The 27,384-nt window shown below is 40.0% G+C and overlaps 1 protein-coding gene across 1 annotated transcript in view; it reads left to right on the top strand.

Moving 5' to 3' along the window:
* The window catches only part of FMN2 (formin 2), a 321,516-nt gene that overhangs the window by 167,448 nt on the left and 126,684 nt on the right, over positions 1–27,384 (top strand). The window contains exon 9 of the mRNA XM_065893942.1: positions 18,596–18,683. Coding sequence (XP_065750014.1) covers positions 18,596–18,683 — 88 coding nt within the window. The remainder of the gene's footprint in view (positions 1–18,595; positions 18,684–27,384) is intronic.

Here is a 27,384-nt window from a genome sequence, read left to right as displayed (position 1 = left end):
TAGTGTATAGGAATGCCAGAGGATTCTGTGTGTTAATTTTGTATCCTGCAACCTCACCAAATTCATTGATTAGTTCTAGTAGTTTTCTGGTGCCATCTTTAGGATTTTCTATGTATAGTATCATGCCATCTGCAAACAGTGACAGCTTTTCTTCTTTTCCAATTTTACAAATTGTATACAGATTATACAAATCATAAAAATTCCAATTATGCAAATTCCTTTTATTTCTTTTTCTTCTCTGATTGCTGTGGCTAGGACCTCCAAAACTATGTTGAATAAGAGTGGCGAGAGTGGACATCCTTGTGTTGTTCCTGATCTTAGTGGGAATGTTTTCAGTTTTTCACCATTAAATATGATGTTTGCTGTGGTTTGTCATATGTGACCTTTATTATGTTGATGAAGGTTCCCTCTATGCCCATTTTCTGGTGAGTTTTTGTCATAAATGGGTGCTGAATTTTGCTTTTTCTGCATCTATTGAGATGATCATATGGTTTTTATTCCTTAATTTGTTAATATGGTGTATCGCATTGATTGATATGCGTATATTGAAGAATCCTTGCATACCTGGTATAAATCTCACTTTATTATGGTGTATGATCCTTTCAATATGCTGTTGGATTCTGTTTGCTAGTATTTTGTTCAGGATTTTTGCATCTATGTTCATCAGTGATATTAGTTTATAATTTTCTATTTTTGTGATATATTTTTCTAGTTTCGATATTAGGGTGATTGTGGCTTCATAGAATGAATTTGGGAGTGTTCCTCTCTCTACAATTTTTTGGAAGAATTTGAGAAAGATGGGTGTTAGCTCTTCTGTAAATGTTTCATAGAATTTGCCTGTGAATCCATCTGGTCCTGGACTTTTGTTTGTTGGAAGATTTTTAATTACAGTTTCAATTTCGTTATTTGTGATAGGTCTGTTTATATTTTCTAATTCTTCCCTGTTCAGTCTTGGAAAATTGTACCTTTCCAAGAATTTTTCCATTTCTTCATGGTTGTCCATTTTATTGGCATATAGTTGTTTGTAGTAGTCTCTTATAATCCTTTGTATTTCTGCAGTGTTAGTTGTGATTTCTCATTCTAATTTTATTGATTTGTATCCTCTCCCTTTTTTTCTTGATGAATCTGGTTAAAGGTTTATCAACTTTGTTTATCTTCTCAAAGAACCAGCTTTTAGTTTTATTGATCTTTGTTATTGTTTCCTTCGTTTCTATTTCATTTATTTCTGCTCTGATATTTATGATTTCTTTCCGTCTACTGACTGGGTTTTCCTTGTTCTTCTTTCTCTAGTTGCTCTAGGTGCATGTAGGCTTAGATTGTTTGTTTGAGATTTTTCTTATTTCTTGAAGTGAGATTGAATTGCTATAAACTTCCCTCTTAGAACTGCTTTTGCTTCGTCCCATAGGTTTTGGATCATTGTGTTTTCTTTGTCATTTGTTTCTATGTATTTTTAAATTTCTTCTTTGATCTCTTCAATGCTCTTTTAGTTATTTAGTAGTGCCCTGTTTAGCCTCCATGTATTTGTGGTTTTTTTACAGATTTTTTTCCTGTAATTGACTTCTCATCTCATAGTGTTGTGGTCAGAAAAGACGCTTGATATGATTTCAGTTTTCTTAAATTTTCCAAGGCTTGATTTGTGACCCAAGATGTGATCTGTCCTGGAGAATATTCCATGTGCACTTGAGAAGAAAGTGTATTCTGCCACTTTTGGGTGGAATGTTCTATAAATATCAATTAAATCTATCTGATCAGTTGTGTCATTTAAAGCTTGTGTTTTCTTATTTATGTTCTGTTTGGATGACCTGTCCATTGGTGTAAGTGGGGTGTTAAGGTCCCCTAATATTATTGTGTTGCTGTCGATTTCCCCTTTCTTGGTTTTTAGCATTTGCCTTATGTATTGAGGTGCTCCTATGTTGGGTGCATAAACATTTATAATTGTTGTATCTTCTTGGATTGATCCATTGATCATTATGTTGTGTCCTTCCTTGTTTCTTGTAACAGTCTTTATTTTAGGTCTTTTTTATATGATATTAGTATTGCTACTCCAGCTTTCTTTTGATTTCCATTTGCATGGAATATCTTTTTCCATCCTTTCACTTTCAGTCTGTATGTGTCCCTAGGTCGGAAGTGGGTCTCTTGTAGACAGCGTATATATGGGTCTTGTTTTTGCATCCATTCAGCCAGTCTGTGTCTTTTGGTTGGGACATTTAATCCATTTACATTCAAGGTTATTATTGATATGTATATTCCTATTACCGTTTTCTTAATTGTTTTGTGTTTGTTTTTGTGGGTCTTTTTCTTCTCTTTTGTTTCCCACCTAGAGAAGTTTCTTTAGCATTTGTTGTGAAGCTGGTTTGGTGGTGCTGAATTGTCTTAGCTTTTACTTGTGTGAAAAACTTTTGATTTCTCTGTTGAATCTGAATGAGATCCTTGCTGGGTAGAGTAATCTTGTTGTAGGGTTTTCTCTTACATCGCTTTAAGTATATCCTGCCACTCCCTGCTGGCCTGTAGAGTTTCTGCTTAAAAATCAGCAGGTATCCTTATGGGGATTCCTTTGTAGGTTATTTTTGTTTTTCCCTTGCTGCTTTTAATATTTTTTCTTTGAATTTAATTTTTGTTACTTTGCTTAATATGTGTCTTGGTGTGTTTCTCCTAGGGTTTATCCTGTATGGGATACTCAGTGCTTCTTGGACTTGGGTGACTACTATTTCCTTTCCCATGTTAGGGAAGTTTTCCACTATAATCTCTTCAAATATTTTCTCAGACCCTTTCTTTTTCTCTTCTTCTTCTGGGACCCCTATTTTTTGAATGTTGTTGTGTTTAGTGTTGTCCCAGAGGTCTCTGAGACTGTCTTCAATTCTTTTCATTCTTTTCTCTTTGTTCTGCTCCTCAGCAGTTATTTCCACCATTTTGTTTTCCAGCTCACTTATTCATTCTTCTGCCTCAGTTATTCTGTTTTTGATTCCTTCTAGTGTATTGTTCATTTCAGTTAGTGTTTTGTTCATCTCTGTTTGTTTGTTCTTTAGTTCTTCTAGATCTCTGTTAAATATTTCTTGTATTTTCTCAATCCGTGCCTCCATTCTATTTCCAAGGTTCTGGATCATCTTTACTATCATTACTATGAATTCTTTTTCAGGTAGATTGCCTATTTCCTCTTTATTTGTTTGGTCTTGTAGGTTTTTACCTTACTCCTTCATCTGTGACATATTTTTTTGCCATCTCATTTTTTTTTTTTTTAATGAGTGGGATTATGTTTCAGTTTTACTGGTTGTTTGGCCTGAGGCTTCCAACACTGGAGTTTGTAGGCTGTTGGGTAGAGCTGGGTCTTGGTGCCAAGATGAGGACCTCTGTGACACCTCACTCCAATGAATATTCCCTGGGGTCTGAGGTTCTCTGTTAGTCTAGTGGCTCAGACTTGCAGCTCCCACTGCAGGAGCTTCAGCCCAACACCCTGCTCATGAACCAAGACCCCACAAGCTGTGCAGGGTAACCAAAAATAAAGAGAACAATAATGAAGAGTAAAAAATCAAATTAGACTAGGAAACTAACAGATATGTTAGAAAGAATGTAAAAATAAAAATATAGATGAAACAAAAACTGGAATGTAAAACACAACCAAAATAGTAAAAAAAAGAGGAGAAGAAAGAAAGAAAGAAAAAAAAAGGGTGGAAAAGGCCTTGGATGTAGAGGGTGAGCCTAAGCAGGGGCAGGGTTTGGGTGACGGGTGAGGCCTATGCTTAGGACTCACTGGGTTGGAAAAAGCCCTTGAGGACAGGTGATGAGTGGGGCTTAGGCTCAATGGAACTGAAGGGGCCCAGGCGTGCCTCTGGTCTCACAGGGTGGGAGATCCCACCTAGGAGCCCAGCAGGCTTCACGTGCCAGAGTTGGCAGGGCAGTCACCCTCTGCTCCTCTCCTCCTCGGGTCCTGGATGGCCTCTTCCACCTGCCTCTCCTCTTCTCCCCCAGCCTCCCTCCTATGCCCCCAGGACCCACGTAGCCAGGAGGGTGCTCTTTTTCTGTGGAATCTAATTAAAAAAAAAAAAAACATACAAATGAACTTATTTACAAAACAGAAAGAGACTCACAGATATTGAAAACAAATGTATGGTTACCAAAAGGGAAAGGTGGGAGGAGAGATACATTAGGAAGTTGGGAATAACATATACACACTAATATATATAAAATAGATAACCAAAAAGTACCTACTGTATAGCACAGGGAACTCTATTCAATGTTCTGTAATAACCTATATGGGAAAAGTATCTGGAAAAGAATAGATATGTGTATATGTATAACTGAACAACTTTCCTAAACACCTGAACCTAACACAAAATTGTAAATCAACTATACTCAATAAAAATTTTAAAAAATGAATAAGATTAAAAAAAATTCTAGGCAGGGAGTTCCCTGGTGGTCCAGTGGTTAAGACTCCATGCTCCCAATGCAGGGGGCCCGGGTTCAATCCCTGGTTGGGGAACTAAGATCCCACATACTGCAACTAACTGCTCACCACAACTAGAGAAGCCTGCCTGCTGCAACAAAGAGCCCATGTGCCGCAACAAAGATCCAGCACATTCAAAATAAATAAATAAAATTTAAAAAAGTCTCCATGCACATTCAGCCAGGTAAAAAGTGTTCAAGATAACAGAGAAAATAAATTAATATTGAAAGATCTACAAAAATATTTATGAATAGATTCCCATTGTCCTAGCTGCTTCTATAACCATACTTCTATCGTGAGTTCCCAGTTCTGGCTCAGTTATAAATTACATGAAGAAATAAAGGAATGTATAGACAGTGGAGCTAGACCAAAGATATCTCCTTGATGCATTAATTGTTCAGACCAAAAATTAGTTAATGTTAATTTTAAACACATTTCAAGTTATGCAGCCTAATTATATTAACTATGTTAGGGTCCTGACAGTCTTGTCTGTGATCACATATATGAACACTTTGGTTTTACTCTGTCTCAAGGCCTAAGATTGTTCCTGGTCTGGATAGATGTATCATTCATCATGTAGAATGCCAGGAAAGCAAATTTCAATGGAGAAATCATTTACAGTTATCGGAAAACTACTCAAAGCTAATTGGGGTCTGATTTTTTTTTTTTTAAAGAAATTACATGGGAGGAAAGAAAGATAATATTAATTATCTTGTGGAATTAAATTCAGTAAAGAAAAAAAGCCACATGTTTTATTTATGACAAAACATTTAAAATGCCTTCTTAAATATTTAACTTCTATAGTTATAACTATTCGCTAGGACATTGCTAAGTTTCACATGCATTATCATGTTGAATATCTGCTACAGCTTTTTTTTTTTTTTCTGGTATGCGGGCCTCTCACTGTTGTGGCCTCTCTTGTTGCGGAGCACAGGCTCCGGACGTGCAGGCTCAGCGGCCATGGCTCACAGGCCCAGCCGCTCCGCGGCATGTGGGATCCTCCCGGACCAGGGCACGAACCCGTGTCCCCTGCATCGACAGGCGGACTCTCAACCTCTGCACCACCAGGGAAGCCCCTACAGGTTTTTTTTTTTTTTTTACATCTTTATTGGAGTACAATTGCTTTACAATAGTGTGTTAGTTTCTGCTTTATAACAAAGTGAATCAGCTATACACATACATATGTTCCCATATCTCTTCCCTCTTGCGTCTCCCTACAGGTTTTTGAAGTTGATGCTGTTGGTATATTTTTAGGTAAAGAAACTGAGATTTTAGGATGTTGGAGCAGCTTTTCCAGAAAGCATAAAAAGCAAACAGGAGAGCCTTAGGCCCTTGTGGTCCATGGGCTGGAAGCACTGGCATCACCTGGGAACTTAGGAGAACCTCAGCCCCACCCATACCTAGGAACAAGTCTGCATTTTTATTTTTTTAAATTTATTTTATTGAAGTATAGTTGATTTACAATGTCGTGTTAATTTTTGCTGTACAAAGTCATTCAGTTATACATATATATACATTCTTTTTCATATTCTTTTCCATTATGGTTTATGGCAGGATATTGAGTATAGTTCCCTATGCTATACAGTAAAATCTTGTTTATCCATCCTGTATACAATAGTTTACATCTGCTAATCCCAGCCTCCCAGTCTATCCCTCCCCCAACCCTTCCCCACTGGTAACAATAAATTCGTTCTCTAAGTCTGTGACTCTGTTTCTGGTGTGTAAATAAGTTCATTTGTATCAGTTTTGTAGATTCTACATATGAGCAGTATCATATGATATTTGTCTTTCTCTGCCTGACATAATTTCACTTAGTATGATAATCTCTAGGTCTATGTATGTTGCTGCAAATGGCATTATTTCATTCCTTTTTATGGCTAAGTAATATTCCATTGTATATATGTACCACACCTTCTTTATCCATTCATCTGTTGATGGACATTTAGGTTGCTTCCATGTCTTGGCTGTTGTAAATGTTGCTACAATGACCTTGGGGTGCATGTGTCTTTTAGAATTATGGTTTTCTCTGGGTGTATTCCCAGGAGTGGGATTGCAGGGTCATATGGAAACTCTATTTTTAGTTTTTTAAGGAACATCCATACTGTTTTCCATAGTGGCTGCACAACTTACATTCCCATCAACAGGGTAGCAGGGCTCCCTTTTCTCCACATCCTCTCCAGCATTTGTTATTTGCAGACTTTTTAATGATGGCCATTCTGACTGGTGTGAGGTGGTACCTCATAGTTTTGATTTGCATTTCTCTAATAATTAGCAATGTTGAGCATCTTTTCATGTGCCTGTTGGCCATCTGTATGTCTTTGGAGAAATGTCTATTTAGGTCTTCTGCCCATTTTTTGATTGGGTTATTTATTTATTTATTTATGTTATTGAGTTGTATGAGCTGTTTGTATATTTTGGAAATTAAACCCTTGTCGGTCACATCATTTGCAAATATTTTCTCTGAGTGTGTAGGTTGTTTTTTCCTTTTGTTTATGGTTTCCTTTTCTGTGCAAAAACTTGTAAGTTTGATTAGTTTCCATTTATTTATTTTTACTTTCATTTCTATTGCCTTGGAAGACTGACCTTAGAAAACAGTTGTTGATTTATGTCAGAAAATGTTTTGCCTATGCTCTTTTCTAGGAGTTTCAAGGTATCGTGACTTTATTTAAGTCTTTAAGCCATTTTGAGTTTATTTTTGTGTATGATGTGAGGGAGTGTTCTAACTTCATTGATTTACATGAGGCTGTCCAGCTTTCCCAACTCCACTTGCTGAAGAGCAGAGTCTGCATTTTAAAAAGATCCCACGTAATTTATGTGCATGTTGAAGCTTGAGAAATAACGCTTTATTTTACAGATTCCATGTTCATAATTCCTACAGAGTCCTTCGTCAAAGGGATGTCTAAGATAAGAACTTCATTAAGAATATTAACTGACTCTGATATGAATTTGGAGAGATTTAAAGTAACCCCTTTTTTCTGGTTATATGTCCAAATTTTGTGGATTTCAAATAAATTTTTTTCCAGTTTTATTGAGCTGTAATTGACATACAGTACTTTATAAGTTTAAAGTGCACAGCATAATAATTTGACTCATACATCAAGAAATGATTACCACAATAAGTTTAGCAAACATCCATCATCACTTAGAGAAAACATTAAAGGAATAGAAAAATATTAAAATCGACTTGGAATGGCTGAGATGATGCAGTAAGAAGACCTGACCTCACCTCCTCCCATGAGGACCTCAAAATTACAACTATTTATAGATCAGCTGTCTATGAGAACAACCTGAGGACCAGCGGAAGAGATCGTCTACAACTAAAGGCATAAAGAAGGAGCCACAACAAAAGGGGTAGGAGGGGCGGATATGAGGTTTAGTGAAGACCCATGCCCGTGGGCAGGTGAACCTCAAACAGGAGGATAATCACAGTTGCGGAGGTTCTCCCCAAGGAGCGAGGGCTCTCAGCCCCACTTCAGGCTCCCAGCTTGGGGGTCCTGCACTGGGAGGATGAGCCCCGAGAATATTTGGCTTTGCAGGCCAGCAAGCCTTGCTTTAGGGAGTCCCAGAGGGCTGTGGGAAAAGACAATTTGTCCTTAAAGGGCAGAGTCAGGAGGTTGAAAGGAGCCTGGGGCAGACCCTCCAGACAGGCTGAGGTAGCAGGGGCTCACCCTGGGGACAAGGACAGGCCTTTCAGGAGCTCTTTCTCCACGTGGACACTGGAGCTGGTAGGCGCCATTTTGGAGTCCTCCCTCTAGCCTATTAGTGCTGGGACCTGGCCCCCCCAACCAATGGTCAGCACCAGTCCTGGCATGCCCCGGCTAAGCAGCCAACTGATCAGAGACACAGACCCATCCACCAGCAGGCCGCCTGCCCTCAGCTCCCTCATCCCCTTGTTGCCCAGGACCTGGCCTTGACCAACAGAGGGGGCGTGAATCAGCCCCACCCACCAGTGGGCCGGCATTAGCGCTAGGACACCCAGGACCCTCCAGCTAGCTGTCAGGACCCAGACATGCCCATCAGTGGGCCGACACCAGATCCCTGGGTCTGGAATTCAAGACCCCAAGACCCAACTGCACCCACCAGCTGGCTGACAGAAGCTATGGAACCCCCAGAATCCTGCAGAGAGAGATCCTGGGACACAGCTCTACCCACCAGTGGGCCAGCACTTGCCCTGGGACCCCTTGGGCCCTGGTCCTTCACAGCAGATGGCTGACACCAGCTCCAGAATCACCGGGCCCCACAGCCAGAGAGCCTGGTTCTTGGCTCTGCCCACTAGAGGGTCTGAACCAGCCCCAAGATGCCCTGGGCCTTGGTCCCACCCATCAGTGGGCTGACACCAGCTCCAAGAAACCCTGGACACTGCAGCCAACTGCATCAGGAACTGCCCCCACACATCAGTGGACCAGAACCAGGCCTTGGAAGCTCCCTCCACCCCACCTTCCACACCAGGCCCCAAACTCACTCACAAGCAGGCTAACACTGGCTCCCGGAAACCTCTAGCCCACAACCATCCACCCCAGTATCTCCCCTGCCAACCACTGGGCCAGCACCAGGACCAGGACTCCCTGGGCCCTGCAGCAAGCCATGCCTGGGCCCAGCCCTGATCAACAGCAGGTGCAGCCTCCACACTAGGCAGGGCCTGGCAACCAAATGGGCCAGGGTGCAACTTTACCTACCAGTGCCCCCACAGCAGTCAGTCCCCCACAACAAAAGCACCCACATGACCCACTGAGGGGGCACCCCTGGAGCATTTAGGGGAGTATGTTTCCTGCTTAAGTCCACTTCTCCAACGTCGGGAAATGTAACCAACCACCAAATATATAGAAATGAAAAGAGAATTAGGAAAAATGAGGTGACAGAGGAACACGTTTCAAATGAAGGAACAAGATGTAACCCCAGAAGAAGGACTAAGTCGGGTGGAGATAATCAACCTCCCTTCAAGATAATGAAGGTAAAGATGATCAAAGAACTTGGGAGAAGAATGGATGAACCCTGTAAGAAGTTAGAAGTTTCTAAGAAAGAGTTAAAAAGTATAACTAACCAAAGAGCTGAAGAATAAAATAACTGCAATTTAAAATACACTGGAAGGAATCCATAGTAACTTAGATGATACAGAGGAATGAATCAGCAAACTGGGATACCAAATAGTGGAAATTGCTCAAAGAGAATAGAAAAAAGAAAAAAAAACTTTTAAAATGAGAGTTTAAGAGACTTCTGGAACAACATCAAGCATCCTGATTCTCACATTATAGGGGCCCCAGGAGGAGTAGAGAGGAATAAAGGGACAGAGAAGTTATTTGAAAACCTATTGGCTGAAAAGTTCCCTAACCTGTGAAAGAAAGGTGACATCCAGGTCCAGGAAACACAGAGAGTCCCAAATAAGATCAACCCAAAGATGTCTACACATTGTAATTAAAATGGCAAAAATTAAAATAAAGAGAGAATATTAAAAGCAGCAAGGGAAAAGCAACTAGTTCATACAAGGGGACTCCCATGAGGCTATCACCTGACTTTTAGCCAAAACGGCAGGCCAGAGGAAGTGGCATGATATATTTAAAGCAGTGTGAGGAAAAAAACCTACAACCAAGAATACAGTACCAGGGAAATCTATCATTCAGATTCAAAGGAGATATAAAGAGTTTTGCAGACAAACGAAAGCTAAGACAGTTCAGCACCACCAAACCAGCTTTACAAGAAATGCTAAAGGGACTTTTCTAGAAAGGCCACAACTAGAAATACGAAAATTGCAAAAGGGAAAATCTCATTGATGAAGGCAAATATACATTAAAGGTAATAGATCAAAACTAGTAGAGAGGTTAGAAGACAGAAATAGTAAAATCATCTGCATGCACAATAAGTAGTTACAGAAACATGTAAAATATGATGTCAAAAACAGTAAACTTGGTGGGGGAAGTAAAAATGCAGGATTGTTAAAAGATATTTGAATTAAGAGATCAGAAATTTAGAATAATCATGTATAACTAAAAAGCTACAGTAATCAAAACAGTATGGTATTGGCACAGAAACAGACACTTGGATAAATTGAACAGGATAGAAAGCCCAGTAAGAAACCCATGCACTTACGGTCAATTAATCTACCACAAAGGAGTTAAGAATACCCAGTGGTGATAAGGCAGTCTCTTCAATAAGTGGTGCTGGAAAACTGAACAACTACATGGAAAAGAATGAAATTAGAACATTCTCTAATACCATAGACAAAAATAAGCTCAAAATGGATAAAGACCTAAATGTAAGATTGGATATTCTAAAACTAGAGGAAAACATAGGCAGAACACTCTTGTACACTGGCCTTAGCAATATTGTTTTTGGATCTGTCTCCCAAAGCAAAGGAAATATAAGCAAACGTAAACAGGTGGGACCTAATTAAACTTAAAACCTTTTGTACAGCAAAAGAAACCATCAACCAAACGAAAAGAGAACTTACTGAATGGAAGAAAATATTTGCAAATGATATGACCCATAAGGGATTAATATCCAATGTATATAAATAGCTCATACAGCTCAACATTAAAAAGAAACAACCTGATTAAAGAATGGTCAGAAGACCTGAATAGATATTTTTACAAATAAGGCCAACAGGTAGATTAAAATGCTCAACATGGTTAATTATCAGAGAAATGCAAATCAAATCCACAGTGAGATATCATCTCACACCTGTCAGAATGGTTATCATCAAAAGGAACACAATTAATCATTAGAGAAATGCAAATCAAAACTACAATGAGATATCATCTCACACCAGTCAGAATGGCCATCATCAAAAAATCTAGAAACAATAAATGCTGGAGAGGGTGTGGAGAAAAGGGGACACTCTTGCACTGCTGGTGGGAATGTGAATTGGTTCAGCCACTGTGGAGAACAGTATGGAGGTTCCTTAAAAAACTACAAATAGAATTACCATATGACCCAGCAATCCCACTACTTGGCATATACCCTGAGAAAACCAAAATTCAAAGAGAGTCATGTACCAAAATGTTCATTGCAGCTCTATTTACAATAGCCAGGACATGGAAACAACCTAAGCGCCCATCATCGGATGAATGGATAAAGAAGATGTGGCACATATACACAATGGAATATTACTCAGCCTTAAAAAGAAATGAAATTGAGCTATTTGTAATGAGATGGATAGACCTAGAATCTGTCATACAGAGTGAAGTAAGTCAGAAAGAAAAAGACAAATACCGTATGCTAACACATATATATGGAATTTAAGGGAAAAAAATGTCATGAAGAACCTAGGGGTAAGATAGGAATAAAGACGCAGACCTACTGGAGAACGGACTTAAGGATATGGGGAGGGGGAAGGGTGAGTTTTGACAGGGCGAGAGAGAGTCATGGACATATACACACTAACAAACGTAGTAAGGTAGATAGCTGGGGGGAAGCAGCCGCAAGGCACAGGGATATTAGCTCGGTGCTTTGTGACAGCCTGGAAGGGTGGGATGGGGAGAGTGGGAGGGAGGGAGACGCAAGAGGGGAGACATATGGGAACATATGTATATATATAGCTGATTCACTTTGTTGTAAAGCAGAAACTAACACACCATTGTAAAGCAATTATACCCCAATAAAGATGTTTTAAAAAAAAAAAAAAAGGAACACAAATAACAAATGTTGGTGAGGATGTAGAGAAAAGAGAACCCTTGTACACTGTTGGTGAGAATGTAAACTGGTGCAGCCACTGTGGAAAACAATATGGAGGCTTCTCAAAAAAACGAAAAATGGAACTACCATATGACCGAGCAGTTCCACTCCTGGGTATATGTCCAAGGAAACCCAAATATGCTAATTTGAAAAGATACATGCTCTGCAGTGTTCATAGCAGCATTGTTTACAATAGCTAGGATATGGAAGCAACCTTCAACAGATGAATGGATAAAGAAGATGTGACATATATATATGTGTCACATTTCTAGATGTATCTCTCTCTCTCTCTCTCTCTCTGTGTATGTGTATATATATATATATATATATATGTTATATATATAAAATGAAATACTACTCAGCCATAAAAAAGAATGAAATAATGCCATTTGCAGCAACATGAATGGACTTGGAGGGCATTATGCTAGGTGAAATAAATCAGACAGGGAAAGACAAATACTGTATGATATCACTTATATGTGGAATCTAAGAAACACAAGAAACTAGTGAATATAATAAAAACGAAGCAGACTCACAGATATAGAGAACATACTAATGATTACCAGTGGGCAGAGGGAAGGGAAGAGGGTCAATAAAGGGGTAAGGGAATAAGAGGTACAAACTATAGGTATGAAATAAGCTACAAGGATATATTATACAACATGGGGAATATAGCCAACATTTTATAGTGACTACAGATGGAGCATAACCTTTAAAAATTGGGAATCACTGTATTGTACACCTGTAACTTATATAATATTGAATAGCAACTATACTTCAATAAAAACAAATTAAAAAATAAAATAAACACACACATATACACATATATATGTGTATATATTTTATATATATAATATATACAGAGAGAGAAAAATTGTTATTGTTGTATATAAACCTCATGGTTACCACAACCCAAAAATCTATACTAGATAACACACAAAAAATGAGAAAGATATCCAAACATAAGATAGTTATCACATCACAAGGGAAGTGAAGAAAGAAAGGAACAAAAAAGAATTATAAAAACAATAAGGGAGATTGGGATTGACATATACACTACTATGTATGAAATAGATAAGTAATGAGAACCTACTGTATAGCACAGGGAACTCTACTCAATACTCTGTGGTGACGTAAATGGGAAGGAAATCCAAAAAAGAGGGGGTATATGTATATGTATAGCTGATTCACTTTGCTGTATAGCAGAAACTAATACAACATTGTAAAGCAACTATAGTCCAATGAAAATTAATTAAAAAAACAATTAACAAAATGACAATAAGTACATATCTATCAATAATTACTTTAAATGTACATGGACTAAGTGCTCCAATCAAAAGACATAGATTGGCTGAGTGGATATACAAACTGGACCCATATATATGTTACCTACAAGAGACTCATTGCAGATCTAAAGACACACACAGCCTGAAAGTGAGGGGAGTAACAAGTACTCTGTACAAATGGAAATGAAATGAAAGCTGGGGTACTAATACTTATACGAGACAAAATAGACTAAAATGAAGACTGTAACAATAGATAAAGAATGACATTAAATAGTGATCAAGGGATCAATCCAAGAAGTTACAACAATTGTAAGTGTATATGCACCCAACGTAGGTCCATGTAAATACATGAAGAAAATATTAACAGACAAAAAGGGAGAAATTGACAGTAAATAACAGCAGACTTTATAGCCATTCTGACAGGTGTGAGATGTTATCTTATTGTGGTTTTGATTTGCATTTCCCTAATGATTAGTGATGTTGAGCATTTTTCATGTGTCTGTATGTCTTTGGAAAAATGTCTATTCTGGTCTTTTGCCCATGTTTTAATCAGGTTGTTTGGTTGGTGTTTTTTTGTTTTGTTTTTAAATAAATTTATTTATGTATTTTTGGCTGTGTTGGGTTTTTGTTGCTGCACATGGGCTTTCTCTAGTTGAGGCAGCTCTCTACTCTTCATTGTGGTGTGCGGGCTTCTCATTGCCGTGGCTTCTCTTTTTGTGGAGCATGGGCTGTAGGTGTGCAATCTTCAGTAGTTGTGGCTCACGGGCTCAGTAGTTGTGGCTTGTGGACTCTAAAGCTCAGGCTCAGTTGTTGCGGTGCATGGGCTTAGTGCTCCATGGCATGTGGGATCTTCCCAGACCAGGGCTTGAACCTATGTCTCCAGCATTGGCAGATGGATTCTTAACCACTGCGCCACCAGGGAAGTCCCTTGTTTTTTGTTTTTTATAGTTGAGTTGTATGAGTTCTTTGTATATTTTGGATATTAACTCCTTATCAGATACATTGTTTGGATGTATCTTCATCCATTCAATTAGGCTGCCTTTTGTTGTTGTTGTTGTTCTTAGTTTCCTTCACTGTGAAAAAGGTTTTTAGTTTGACGTAGTCCCATTTGTTTAGTTTTGCTTTTGCTTTTCTTACCTGAGGTGACATATTCAAAAAAATATTGCTGGGCTTCCCTGGTGGTGCAGTGGTTGGGAATCCGCCTGCCAATGCAGGGGACACGGGTTCGAGCCCTGGTCCGGGAGGAACCCACGTGCCGCGGAGCAGCTAAGCCCATACACCACAACTGCTGAGCCCCCGTGCCACAACTGTGGAAGCCCACGCGCCTGGAGCCCGTGCTCCGCAACAGGGGGGGCCACTGCAATGAGAGGCCCGTGCACCGCAGGGAAGAGTGGCCCCTGCTCGCCACAACTAGAGAAAAGCCTGCATGCAGCAGCGAGGACCCAATGCAGCCAAAAATAAATAAAATTAAAAAAAAAAAAATATTGCTAAGACTGATGTCAAAGAGCATATTGCCTGTGTTTTCTTATAGTTTTATGGTTTCCAGTCTTATATTTATGTCTTTATCCATTTGAGTTTATTTTTGAATATGGTGTGAGAAAGTAATCCACTTTGATTCTTTTACATGTAGCTGTTCAGTTTTCCCAACATCATTTATTGAAGAGACTGTCTTTTCTCCACTGTATATTTTTGCCTCCTTTGTTGTAGATGAATTTGACCATATAAACTCAGGTTTATCTTTGGATTCTCTATTCTGTTCCATGGATCTGTGTGTCTGTTTTTTTATTCCAGTACAATACTGTTTTGATTATGGTAGCTTTGTTGTGTAGCTTGAAATCAAGGAGTGTGATACCTCCAGCTTTGTTCTTTCTAAAGATGTTTTTGGCTATTTGGAATCTTTTGTGTTTTCATGCAGATTTAGGCTTATGTATTCTATTTCTGTGAAAAATGCCTGTAGCATTTTGACATGGATTGCACTGAATCTGTAGATTGCCTTCTGGAATATTCAAATTTGCTAAATCTGTATTTTCTGCTTTTCATCTAAGCGTTTTAAGATCATTTTGTAAGAGTCAACTCCTTCATTTCCACTATATATATAGTCACTGGATTCTTAAAATGTTATAGTTTGATAGCTTCAAGTTCTTGTTATTCAGTGTATTAAAGAGAGAGGGGGAGAGAGAGAGAGAGAGAGAGAAGTGATGATGGTGGTTTCTTTATATTAGGTTGAATAACTCTGGGGAACTGTGGAGGAACTGATCCTTTTAGACATGTGTTCTCTCCTGTATGTATGCTTTTTGGAAGGTGATCAATAATTATTTTTCCTGTCTATAATCTTTGGCATTTAAATGTAACATACAGTTTATAGTCAAGTTCATTTCAATTATAAGAGGAAAAGCAAGTTTCAGGTATGAACTGTGAAACAGTCTGTGAAGAGGCTATGTGACCTACCTTTATTTATGAGCCTCTCAGGTTTAAAAGGCAAGGGAGTGACATGCAAATAGCTGCACTTTTAGAGATAATACTGGAGAATGGATGGGAAGACATGAGAATCGTTGTTTATTCTATAATCACCTGGAAGGCTTTTTAAAATGCTGATTGAGCCTTTCTTTGCCTAGATCTTCTGACTAACAGACTTCTGACAGGGATTTTGCATCTTTAATAAGTTCCCAGGTGATTATGGTGCCCTCTCTTGCAGGAAATACACTTTGGGAACCACTGGACTAGAACTGGGAAGTCTGGTTAGGATCCTTTGCATTGATCTCTGCAGGTTATAATACAGAAGTAAATGCTGACAGTAGATTTAGGGAGGAAGGGGTAGATTTCAAGGATAGAGCAGACTTACAACTGACAGGACTTGTCAGACCAGAACATGCAGGTGAAGGAGTGGGGGTGGATCTAGAATGATTTCTGGATTTCTAACTTTGATGGTGGACTGAAAATGGTGGTGCATGATCTCAACATATGGAATAAAAGAGGAGAAGCTGAGTAGGTTTCTGGGGTGGGCTTGATGACAAGTTTGGTATTAGACATGTCAGATGGAGGTCTATGTGGGTAATTGAAGTGGAGATATTTGTTAGAAAAATAGGATACTGCTGAGGTTAAGCTGCTGTTAAAAGAACACAGTTATATAAGTGCAGGCATACATGTTGATGGAGGAGAAAATACAGGTCATACATTGAAGAGAATATGGAGCTGAGAGCAGAACTCTGGGATATGCCAATATTTAATGTGAAATCAGAATAGTTCACCTTAAAAAAGCCTGAGCCAGACTGGCAGGAATCCTGGAGTACAGAGTGTCAACTTTAAAAATAAAATGGCCAGTTATCTCAGCAGCATGAGTTTATTTGGTAATAACCAGGGGAATCGTAATTGGGGAAATAAATTCAAGCTTTTGACCACAGGGAAATGCGGAGAACAAAGGGCAGGAGCTTTTATAGAGAAAAGGGGCAGTGGGCAGGGCTCTCCTCTATAAAAGTTCATTGGAGGAAAGTGGGAGTTCAGGTTTCTCATTGGCTGAGCTGCGACATTTTCCATTGGCCGAGCTTGTTGCTGGGCGGGAAGAACATCTCCCTTCCTCCTGCCTGGGAAGTAGAGACTCCTTCCCGTTGGAGGTGCGAGGACCCTCTCTTCCCGTTTGGGTGATTGACCCCCCCATGGTAGGCGTGAGAGCTCCCTGTGCAGGCCTTCCAGACGCCAGTTTTAATTGAGAGTTAGAAATTAATTTTCACCAGAATTTTTATAAGGGTGTAATAAACATGTCAGCACAGCAGGAAGGTCAGACGACATACGGATGCAGACGTGCTCATTGTAATTAGGAACCGGCGGGGGGTGGAGTGGGGGGAGAGAGGAAACCTTAGGAAAAGCAGTTTTTTCAGCATAGCACAGATGAGACCCAGATTCTGTTTATTTGAAGTTAGAAACATTTTTAGAACAGAATACATGCCTTCTGCTTTTCTGAAATTAAGTTTCTATTTTTTCACCTCGGAAGAGGAAATTGTTATTGATAAAAACAGTTTAGGTATGAATGGATTCAAATTCAAGTTCTAAGCTGAATTAAACAAAATGTTTAAAGAGCAAACTGAGAATCAGTTTCTATGTCTTTCCTATTAGGAGGCGCTGCTTCTTGTGGGGTGTTAATGTCCCTTTCCTCAGGAAGCTTTCAGAAATGACTGTGGGGTTTTGCGGTTGGTTCTCCTGGAAGGGATTTGTCTTTTTCCCCACCCGTTTCCCTGATAGGGAACCAAGAATGCTATTATTCCTGTTGAGAATATTATCTTACACTGTGATTTGTTTGACAGCTAGGCATGATTATTTTATTAGTTTCCTAATTGATCAACTTAGGGCAGCTGTCACTTCTGGAATTTGACCTTAACATTTTTCTTTTCCTCCAGTGTTTTTCTAAGCAAATTTATAACAAAATGCTGAGAGTAAGTAGAAATTGCTGCTCTACGTAAGATCAGTTATCTGAGATAATAGTGTCATAAGCAGGATTTATCAGTGATGTGTTATAGTCTAGAAAACATAATTTAAACCTGCCTACATCTGTGTTAGGAAATTTCTCATGGGTTGTGTGGATTGACTCTTCCGGACTCTCTGGAAGGATTTGAGATTGAGCTAACACAGCCCGTTAGATTTGATGATTGTATCACAATTAATTAGTTGGAAAGTTCCTCCCAAAATGTGGGCCAAATGCAAAATGAGAGCAAATGCCAGTAAAATAGTGAGCTTTCTAAAATACCTTCATAAAAGCACATTTTCTATTTTGTGGTCAAACTAATCTGATCTAACAGATTCTCTGCGTACTTTTATTTTTCCTTTTACTTAATGGCCAGTGTTTCAAGGTTCTGCATTTAAAAACAAAGAACACTTTTTAAATCTCAGGCTGCAAATGATCAGGTGTGTAACTGTTATTTTACAGAGACCAAACTAACTTCCTAGATGGTTAGAAATTTCAGTGATGGCAGATCAGGCTCTTACAAGGCAGGTAAAGAGCCTGATGCTGAGGCTGCTGGTGAACAACAGGGCAAAGGCAGGGCTTTTGAAGACGGGAGATACAAAACCCAAAAGCTTGTTCATATCAGTTCTGGTACTTTAACTGTTCTAAGTTATTTGTTCTTCATTTAGGATAAAAATAACATGCTATTAAGCCTATCACTGAGTTCAAATAACATTTCTCCCTTTTCCTTTCTTTCTTGAACAGGTTGTCAAGTTACTAAGCAACAAAAGGTCACAAGCAGTTGGAATATTGATGTCTAGCCTTCACTTAGATATGAAAGATATACAACATGGTAAGTGAAAAATAAAAATTCAGCTTTTGAATACTCAAATTTGGGCCAAAGGATGTGCTGCTTAGTGGTAAAATTATTTCATACTTAGACTCTCTGTGTAGATTGAGATGAGTATGTTTCCTGTAACTGCTACCAAACTTTCTACCATGATTGTTTCTGGAAAGGTTACGAGTAATTTGGCTTCTGTGTTATTTCTGTATCTTGCTAAGAGCATGATTCTCATGTGACATGTTTAGTGTGCATTAGCAAATATTTAATTTTTGACTCATGAGAAATACTAGTCCCACTGTGCTCTGTACCTGATTTGACTTCTCTTTGCCATGTCCAAAGAGGGACTGGTGAACACTGGTGAGATCCAGATGTGGGCCGTGTCTCAGCCCCTGACGATACCTGGGGAGGATGGTCCACAGGAGAGGAAAATATGCTGAGAGTGAATCTCAGATGTTTGCTGAGCTAACATAAAGAAGAGGAAGTAAACCTAAGATTTTCTAATAGATCAGCTAAAACCAGTGTACGAGTTACATGAAAGCTTGTTTTTATTGTTGTTTTTAAAATGTCCTTATGATTAGAGACGTGGAAGAGTAGACTGGATTACCGTGTATAGTGATTAAATGAAAACTCAAAACTGTTGAAGAGGCTGCATAACCACTTGTCTCAGTGCCTTTAAAGCATTGAGTAAGTGATGGGATGTATTCTCTTCATCCTCCTGTTCCGAGAGGCTGTGAGATGCTGAAAGAATCACTCAAGCAGCTTTATTATGTGTAACTTTTTAGGCTGGACAACTGGTCCCTCTTTTTTCAGTTCCTTGGGATGACAAGTGTGTAACCACCAGGCTTCTCTCCACATACGGGGACCGAATTATTTTTGTAATAAGCATCAAAGATAATTGCAAGTTATTCTTACCTGTTTATGTTATTGTTGGTGATCCAGACGCATGGAAGCAGTAATAGCATGATATTTTGTTATTCTTTATGGTGTTATTTTATCTTTAACCAGGCTTATAAAATATTTTCTATATTTGGAAATAGGGTGATTTTTACCATTTTTAAAATGGCTTTCATGTCAGTATTTTAATACTTTACTATTGACAGGTATCCCTATGCTATATTGTCCTATCACACTTGTGCTGAAAGATATTGCCCGAAGGTGAATAGAGGAATTAAATTTATATTCAAAATGTCTCATAAGCTGTTCAGAGCCTTAGAATAGATTTAAAGCAGATTAAATTATCCAATGGAATGCCAGTTTACCTGTTAACAAAATATGGTTTAAAAATCATGAAAACATTTACCTGGCTTTCCAGCTTACCCCCTTATGAATGTGGCTTCTATTTGGTCGGCTTAAAATAATGTGTGGAATAATTCATAAATAGCACAAGCTTGTCCTGCCCTGTCAATCCGTGAGTAGCCCAATCACAATTTAAATTTTTATTAAGCTGCTTTGGTGGTGAGGAGGCTTTCTCAAGTGGAAGCATTGGGGGTCGTTGTCATAGAACAGGACGCCAAGGCCGGCAACAAGAAACACTTGCTTTTCTAAAGCTGGCAGATGTAGCCCAGTCAAGCCATGGAATGGAATCTGAAATTAATGCTATGGTCCTTTCCTTCAATCGGATATTGCCTTGGTTGAGTTAGTAATGAGAACCTTCTGAGCAAAGGAGTCGACTAACGTGTGTGTGTGTGTGTGTGTGTGTGTGTGTGTGTGTGTGTGTGCCTTTCGGTGCCAGAAGCCCGAGTCTGCTGTGTGTTGTCGAGATTGAGGTGTCCGTGAGCAAATCACTTGTGGCCTCCATAGTAAAACTGACTTCTGTCAGGATGTGCCTCCACTGAGAAGTCCACGGAAGTGTAAACATCAATTGGTTTGGATGTGGAAGTGGCCACAGGATGTAACCAGACCTCCGGGATCACCTTATACAAGAGCAAACTAAGCTCTTTCAGTGGTTGTGTCTTTTGCTCAATGTCACGCAGCTTGTTTTATTTTATTTTTTTCATTGTGGTCTTCCGAGTCTTTATTAAATTAAGGTTTCTTTGAATACCTAGTTTACTGAGAATTTTTTTGTTTTTGTTTTTTAAACATCTTTATTGGAGTATAATGGCTTTACAATGGTGTGCTAGTTTCTGCTTTATAACAAAGTGAATCAGCTATATGTATACATATATCCCCATATCCCCTCCCTCTTGCGTCTCCCTCCCACCTTCCCTATCCCACCCCTCTAGGTGGTCACAAAGAATGGAGCTGATCTCCCTGTGCTATGCGGCTGCTTCCCACTAGCCATCTATTTTGCGTTTGGTAGTGTATATAGTGCAGCTTGTTAATAGGACAGACTGACCTGCCCTCAGCCCTCCTCACTAACTACTCCTCCTCTCCTATCCGCACATGCTGCTCCTTGAAGACTGTGCTTTTCCTACAACCAGCACTGGCATCTCAAAAACAAAGCATGTGTAAGATGGTAAAAAACTGCAGGGATTTTCTTCTCTGTCTTCTTCCCTGTCAGATAACTCTAGGAAAGCTTAGAGCTGAGTTTCCTTTGTAATGTTTCTATTGTAAAGTGCTGCATTGGGGTAATTAGGATGGGAGGTTTGGGTCATAGGTGCCAAAGGTCTGATCCTCCTCTTGTCACCGTATCTGTGTGTGTGTGTGTGTGTGTGTGTGTGTGTGTGTGTATGTGTATGTGGCGCTTATGATGGAGGCCTGAGCTGCTGTGATGCAGTTGTGAACATGCCTGGTAAACTCTAAATTATCCTGCATATTGTAACAATTTTTAGATGGGAAGAGTGAAAATGGTGTGCACTTCTGAAAACTCCCACTCCAAGGGTTTAGAATAATTTAAACTCTAGGATGAAGGTACTTTTCAGAGATTTGCCCTAGTCTGTGCTGGGGGTCTGAGCAAATCTGGGTTTAGGATCTCCTTAAATCAGGCTCCAGAGGCCCTGTCAGGCAGGGCTAACTGTCCATCACTGCAGGAGTTGATTTCCCTGTGTGTAGCCGTTCAAGTCCCAGTTTATTGTCAAGAGGGTCTAGAATCTGTACTTTGGGTGGGCCCTGAGCTTTTGTATTTAGCCCCGGGACCCAGAAACTGTCAGCACAAAGTTCAGATTTGTTGGATCAGGCAGGGCAAAGGCAGGCTCTGAGCAAGCTCCTCTCTCAGGGTTTTCTCTTGCCTTTTGATTAGAATCCTAATTCCTATCTCGTCAGCTCTTTGAAGACTTTAAGATATTTTACAAATATATTTTATCCAGCATTTTTATTTGTTCTCAACGGGAGGATTCCTTTAAATAATCTAGTATTATTCCCAGAAATTGGTATTATGAGAGTATCTACAGATTTGTAGTTTAGTGAAAATAAATTGAATTTTCTGTATAACTTTTGACCCATAAGGAGTCAGTGTGGTCTTTGCAACTCTGAGGTCCATTTTGGTAGATCATAGTAGCTGTAAAGGAATTCTGAATTTCATAAGGCTCAGCTTCCCCCCACCCCGCCCCCCACCATCTCCAGTCTCACTACTGGGTAGAAGATCCACGTGGCTCATCATCCAGACTGGGATACTTTTGAGAGTGGAAGGGGTGCCACTAATAATACTGCCTGGACAACAAGTGCTAAGTGGACATTTTGCAGGCACACAAGTAGTAAGGTGACCCTGCCACCAGATCAAACGAAGCAGTTTCTGATCTAATTCTCTCTTGTTTAGATATTTATTAAACCCTGGCCAGTAGGGTTACTGTAACCCTGAGGTTGTCTAGCTTTCGGTGGTTGGAGGTCCTCTCACCAATATCTTGCCTGAAAGGTTTGCTCTGCACTGATACAGACCCATCACAGAGGGAGCGATCTTTTGCCCTCGGTATGCCGGAGACGCTGGAAATCCAGTGCAGCCAGGCCCGCAACCAGGGCTTTTCGGGACAAAGCCTTGGGTGGCCTCCTTAAGGACCCCAGCTGTAGACTCACTCTGCGGGGTGTCTCGTGCTCAGCCTGTGGATGGAGGTGGCTGGGGCATGTCTAAGAGATTTCAGCTAATCCACAGACCTTGTATACCCTTAGTTTCACGTATTCGTGTACAAATGTGCAAGCCTCACCTATCAGAGGGCTGAGGACCTTGCAGGAGCTGCCTCTGGAGTGTGGCCTTCTTACAGGCCACAGGGGCACCACCACCACCCTGAGGGGCAGGTGCCCCAAGTACTGAACCCTTAATTGGCTCACGTACCCTGTTACATTCCCTTGGTACACGTATGTCAACATTGATTACAGATACAGTAGCAAGGGACACCTAAGAAAGTGTTTGATGGCCCCACCCATGGAAACAAGTGTCACTGTCCACCTAGGAGTAGCCGCCCCAGGCTGATAAGGCCCAGGTTTCTTCCCTCTTTTGAATGCCTGTCCTGTTTAAAGCCTGCTGGTATTGTGAGCCGAGGGCAGTGAATACTAAATTGTGTCCTTGTTGAAATTTCTATCCCGTTCAAACGCAATTTATCAAAATTATGTGACTTGAAATTAAAGGGGTGAATTAAGTAAAACTAACTAGTATTCTGTTAGAAATATAGTTGATAAGGTAAATGAAACCATGGTTTTATTTTTGGTCTCTAAGCCTAATGATTGCTTTCAAGCACTTTAAAAAATTTTTTTTTTAAAAATGTAGTTAAGGGGCTTCCTTGGTGGTGCAGTGGTTGAGAGTCTGCCTGCCGATGCGGGGGACAGGGGTTTGTGCCCCGGTCCGGGAGGATCCCGCGTGCTGCGGAGCGGCTGGGTCCGTGAGCCATGGCCACTGAGCCTGCGCGTCTGGAGCCTGTGCTCCGCGATGGGAGAGGCCACAACAGTGAGAGGCCCACGTACTGCAATAAATAAATAAATAAATAAATAAATAAATAAGTGTAGTTAAGGATACTTTACAAGGACAATAACATGTTTTAGATTTAAATCAGAAATTCCAGTGACGTCTGTCTGTCTCTCACCCCTCATTGGAACCGCATCATGTTGCTCATCTTTTGCTCTTCGGTCAGTGGCTCAAAGGGGCTCAGAGCTGAGAAGCCTCTTCCTGATAACTGTATAGGAAGGAATTACTTAAGGCAGCAGGTGCTTAGAAAGATAATTGCTCTTGACAAGCAGGATACACATTCTGAAACCTTTCTATCAGGATCCAAAGAGACGTACTCAGTATTGGTTTGAATTTTACCCTCACCCCCTCCCCTGATTATTACTGATAGTTGTGTAAAATGGTCCAGAGGAAGGGGGTAAACTTCCATGTTGCAGTGAAGGGAATTGAGGCTTATAGATCAAGTGTGTCCGCGACTTCCCCTTAATAAGGGCATCTGTCCCCCTGACTCTGAGTTCATGTTAGCTTGTTTCAGAGTGAGGACCTGTGTTATCTAGTAATATGCAAAAACAGAACTGGCAGGAGTACATAACACTTTTTCCTACCAATATGGAGTTTTAAAACTTAGCACAATATAAATTTAGCAAATTTGGTTTCTTGCTTTAAGTGTCATTTTATACAAATTCCCTTGTTTGCTTATTGACTCTGTTCCTTAGAGAAATGAAGTTGTGGATTTTTTTTCACATCTGTGAATTGAGTAAAAATATTTTAAAGAAAATTATTAATTAGTGGAGTTGCTTGTTCTTGATTGAACCAAACAAAATTTTTATAGAAAAAGCAATCTGGACTAAGGTTATCAAATAACTGAAGCATATTGTGATTATTGTAAGTCTGGTGGTACATAGAGGTGGAACTTTCTGTGTCTCTCTTTTAAGTACCAGTTGCTCAGAGAGTATGTAGGGAAATACAGGATATCCCCCTAGTGTGGTCCTTGGGGGTGCCTGCTTTCATTCAGACTCACTGTCTAAGCATATTATTTCTTCTCAGTGTCTTTGCTTCCCTCGGTTTACCTCTACTTTCTAGTGTAGTCTAGCAACGATGAGGGCGTGAGTTCTGGGGCCAGGCTCCCTGGATTCTGTTATGGACTGAATGTTCATGCCCCAACCCTTCCCACCCCCCCCCCCCATTCCTGCATTGAAGTCCTAACCTCAAATCAGATGGTGTTTAGTGGGGACTTTGGGACATAATCAGGTTTAGATGAGGTCAAGAGGGCAGAACCCCCATGATGGGATTAGCATCCTAATAAGAAAAGGAGGGGACACCAGGACTCTGTGAGCCAGGAAGAAAATCTGCCCCAGTTCCAGTCTCCAGAACCTTGAGACCTGAATTCCTGTTGTTTAAGCCACCCAGTAAAAGACAGATTTGGATCTCAGCCCTGCCACTGGTTAGGTAAGTAAACCTGGGAAAATTTCTTCATCTCTGTTCCTCACTTTCCTCAGTAGTAAAAAGGGCTATTAAATGAGTTATTTCCTCTAAACACGTGCATGCACGTTCACACACAAACACACGCACAGACACACACATTCATACATGCGTGCACATGAGCGCACACACATGATCACTATTAGTTGTCCTCCCCTTCCTGGGATCCTTAGGGAATGAGGTGTGTTTTCAGGCTTTGGGAGTGTTTGAAACTCCAGGTTGGCCACCCAGGGAGCCGGGAGGATGTGAAGGTCTCCTTCGTGGCTCTGGGGGGTTCCACTACAAGCCTTGCCCAGGAGACAGCAGAGGGAGAAGAATGAAGGAGCTGTGCCTTGTGGTGGAATTCTCAAGTGAGGGGTCGGAGGCGAGAAATGGGGGTTCAGGTTCAGGGGGCAAGTAACCGCGGCAGATTCGATTGTTCTTAGCTGGGGTTTTCCATCAGTATTACTGAAATGCTGAGTTAATACTGGGCTGTGTCCATTTCTCTTTTCTGAATGGAGACAAATATGAGAATTATGTGTAATAGCAGCTCTTAGAAGTTCAGTGTGGCTGCATCTTTGGCTGGTGCTTTATCTGCAAGGAGAGCAGTTTGTTTGGGTCTTTCAAGGCCGGGGTCTCCTGTAACTTTGTGCTTTCTTATTATCGTCTCTGTGCTTTGTGTCACCCACATTCCACGTGCGTCGCTGGTGGGTCCTGGTGGCAGGGAAGATGGTGGAGGGAAGGAGTTAGGCTTTGGTGGTGAAATGAACCTTGGTGATGGACATGAGCAGAATCTAAGTACACGGACAGAGGCTTCTGTTTCCTGCTTTGACATACTATTTTCCTGAAAGGTGAGCTAGTTTCTAGCTTTGAGTGTAAAGTATAAGAACACTTAAAAATCCTGGAAATACCCTTTCTGAACTGTTAGAACTTTGTAGAATGTTTTGTGGTAACTCTTTCCCCAAATATTCTGGTAACCTACTTGTGGAGCAGTTTTTTACCCCACTGCCTGCCACTGAATAATGTTTTTCTTATGAAATTTCTATCAAATAAGTTGTAGATTACAGACTCCAGGTTTCTTTTTTAATAGAATTTCTAATTTCTTTCTTGAAGATGCAAGCTTTTTCACTTGCCTATTAATTACCATAATGTTGACTGAAGAAAAATGCACAGCCTACAAGTTGCAAGTTAAGTTTTATTTGGGGACCTTACTGAGAACTAGAGCCTGGGAAACAGCCTCTCAGATACTCTGAGGAACTGTCCGAAGAGGTAAGGCAGGTGCCGGGGCACATAGGAGTTTTTGCTGGAAAAAGAAAAGAAAACAAAACAAAACATATGTAGTCAGACATGAAAATATTACTGCTAATCACAAAAAACAGACATCTCAAGTTAATGATTATAGTGCTTTTCTGTGTATGGGAAGATGCCAGAGTCTGGGCTTATGGGGATCATTCCTTTGATGTGTGCCTCAGCTGTCTGGGCCAGTGTCCTAATTTTCTCCACCTCAAGTCCCCTGAGGTGCACCGCTGCGGGCAGCTGCAGTGGCTTATGGCCACATTCATTGTTCACTGGACTGGCCAGCAACATTTTCTGTCCACAATAAGAAAGGCTATTCATAATCCTTTGTTTATTTTTGTAATATTCTCAGAAGTTGGGTTCAGTGTGGCCAGTGTTGTTTTTTCCCAGTAGGTTTTCTAGTGCCTGGTTTCTTTATGAAACTCAAGTTTACAAGGTACACTTGGAAATTGCTTCATGCTTCTTTTATTTTTTTAACATTTAAGTGTTTTCTTCATATGGTGTATGGAATTTTAAGATCCATTTAGTATAGTTATCAAGACATTAAAAACGTAGTCAATGCTGTTGGGTGGCTTAGTGAACAGTTTTCATTGAAATGAAGTCACTAAGGGTCAGAAATTTGAGAGGAAAGTGGGCTCCACCCAGTGGGCTCCATGACTTTGTCATTGGTGTGACCTTGTCGTTGATATGGCCTCATTGGGGAGAAAAGTGCATGTGAGATATAGACACTTTTATTGAAACCTACTTTCAGAAATTTAATGTCAGAACATGTTTTTAATTGAACTATTTTTAAAAGATGCAAATGATCTCCTTTATTTGCTTATTGGCAATAGAACTTTTTATTTTCTCTTTAGTGGTTACTTTAGTGTTTATAGCAGTTGTCTTTTTTTTCTGATAAACTTTGCTTTTTAAAGTTTTTATTGAAATATAGTTGATTTACAATGTTGTGTTAGTTTCAACTCTACAGCAAAGTGATTCAGTTATACATATATACATTTTTAGGTTCTTCTCCATTATAGGTTATTATAAGGTACTGAGTATAGTTCCCTGTGCTGTACAGTAGGACCTTGTTGTTTATTTTATATACAGTGGTGTATATCTGCTAATCCCAAACTCCTAATTTATCCCTCCCCCCCCTTCCTC

Source organism: Phocoena phocoena, chromosome 16 (genome assembly GCF_963924675.1).
Source record: "Phocoena phocoena chromosome 16, mPhoPho1.1, whole genome shotgun sequence".
NCBI classification, from domain to species: Eukaryota; Metazoa; Chordata; class Mammalia; order Artiodactyla; family Phocoenidae; genus Phocoena; species Phocoena phocoena.
The sequence above is the reverse complement of the archived record's forward strand: the minus strand, read 5'-3'. Positions and strand labels throughout refer to the sequence as shown.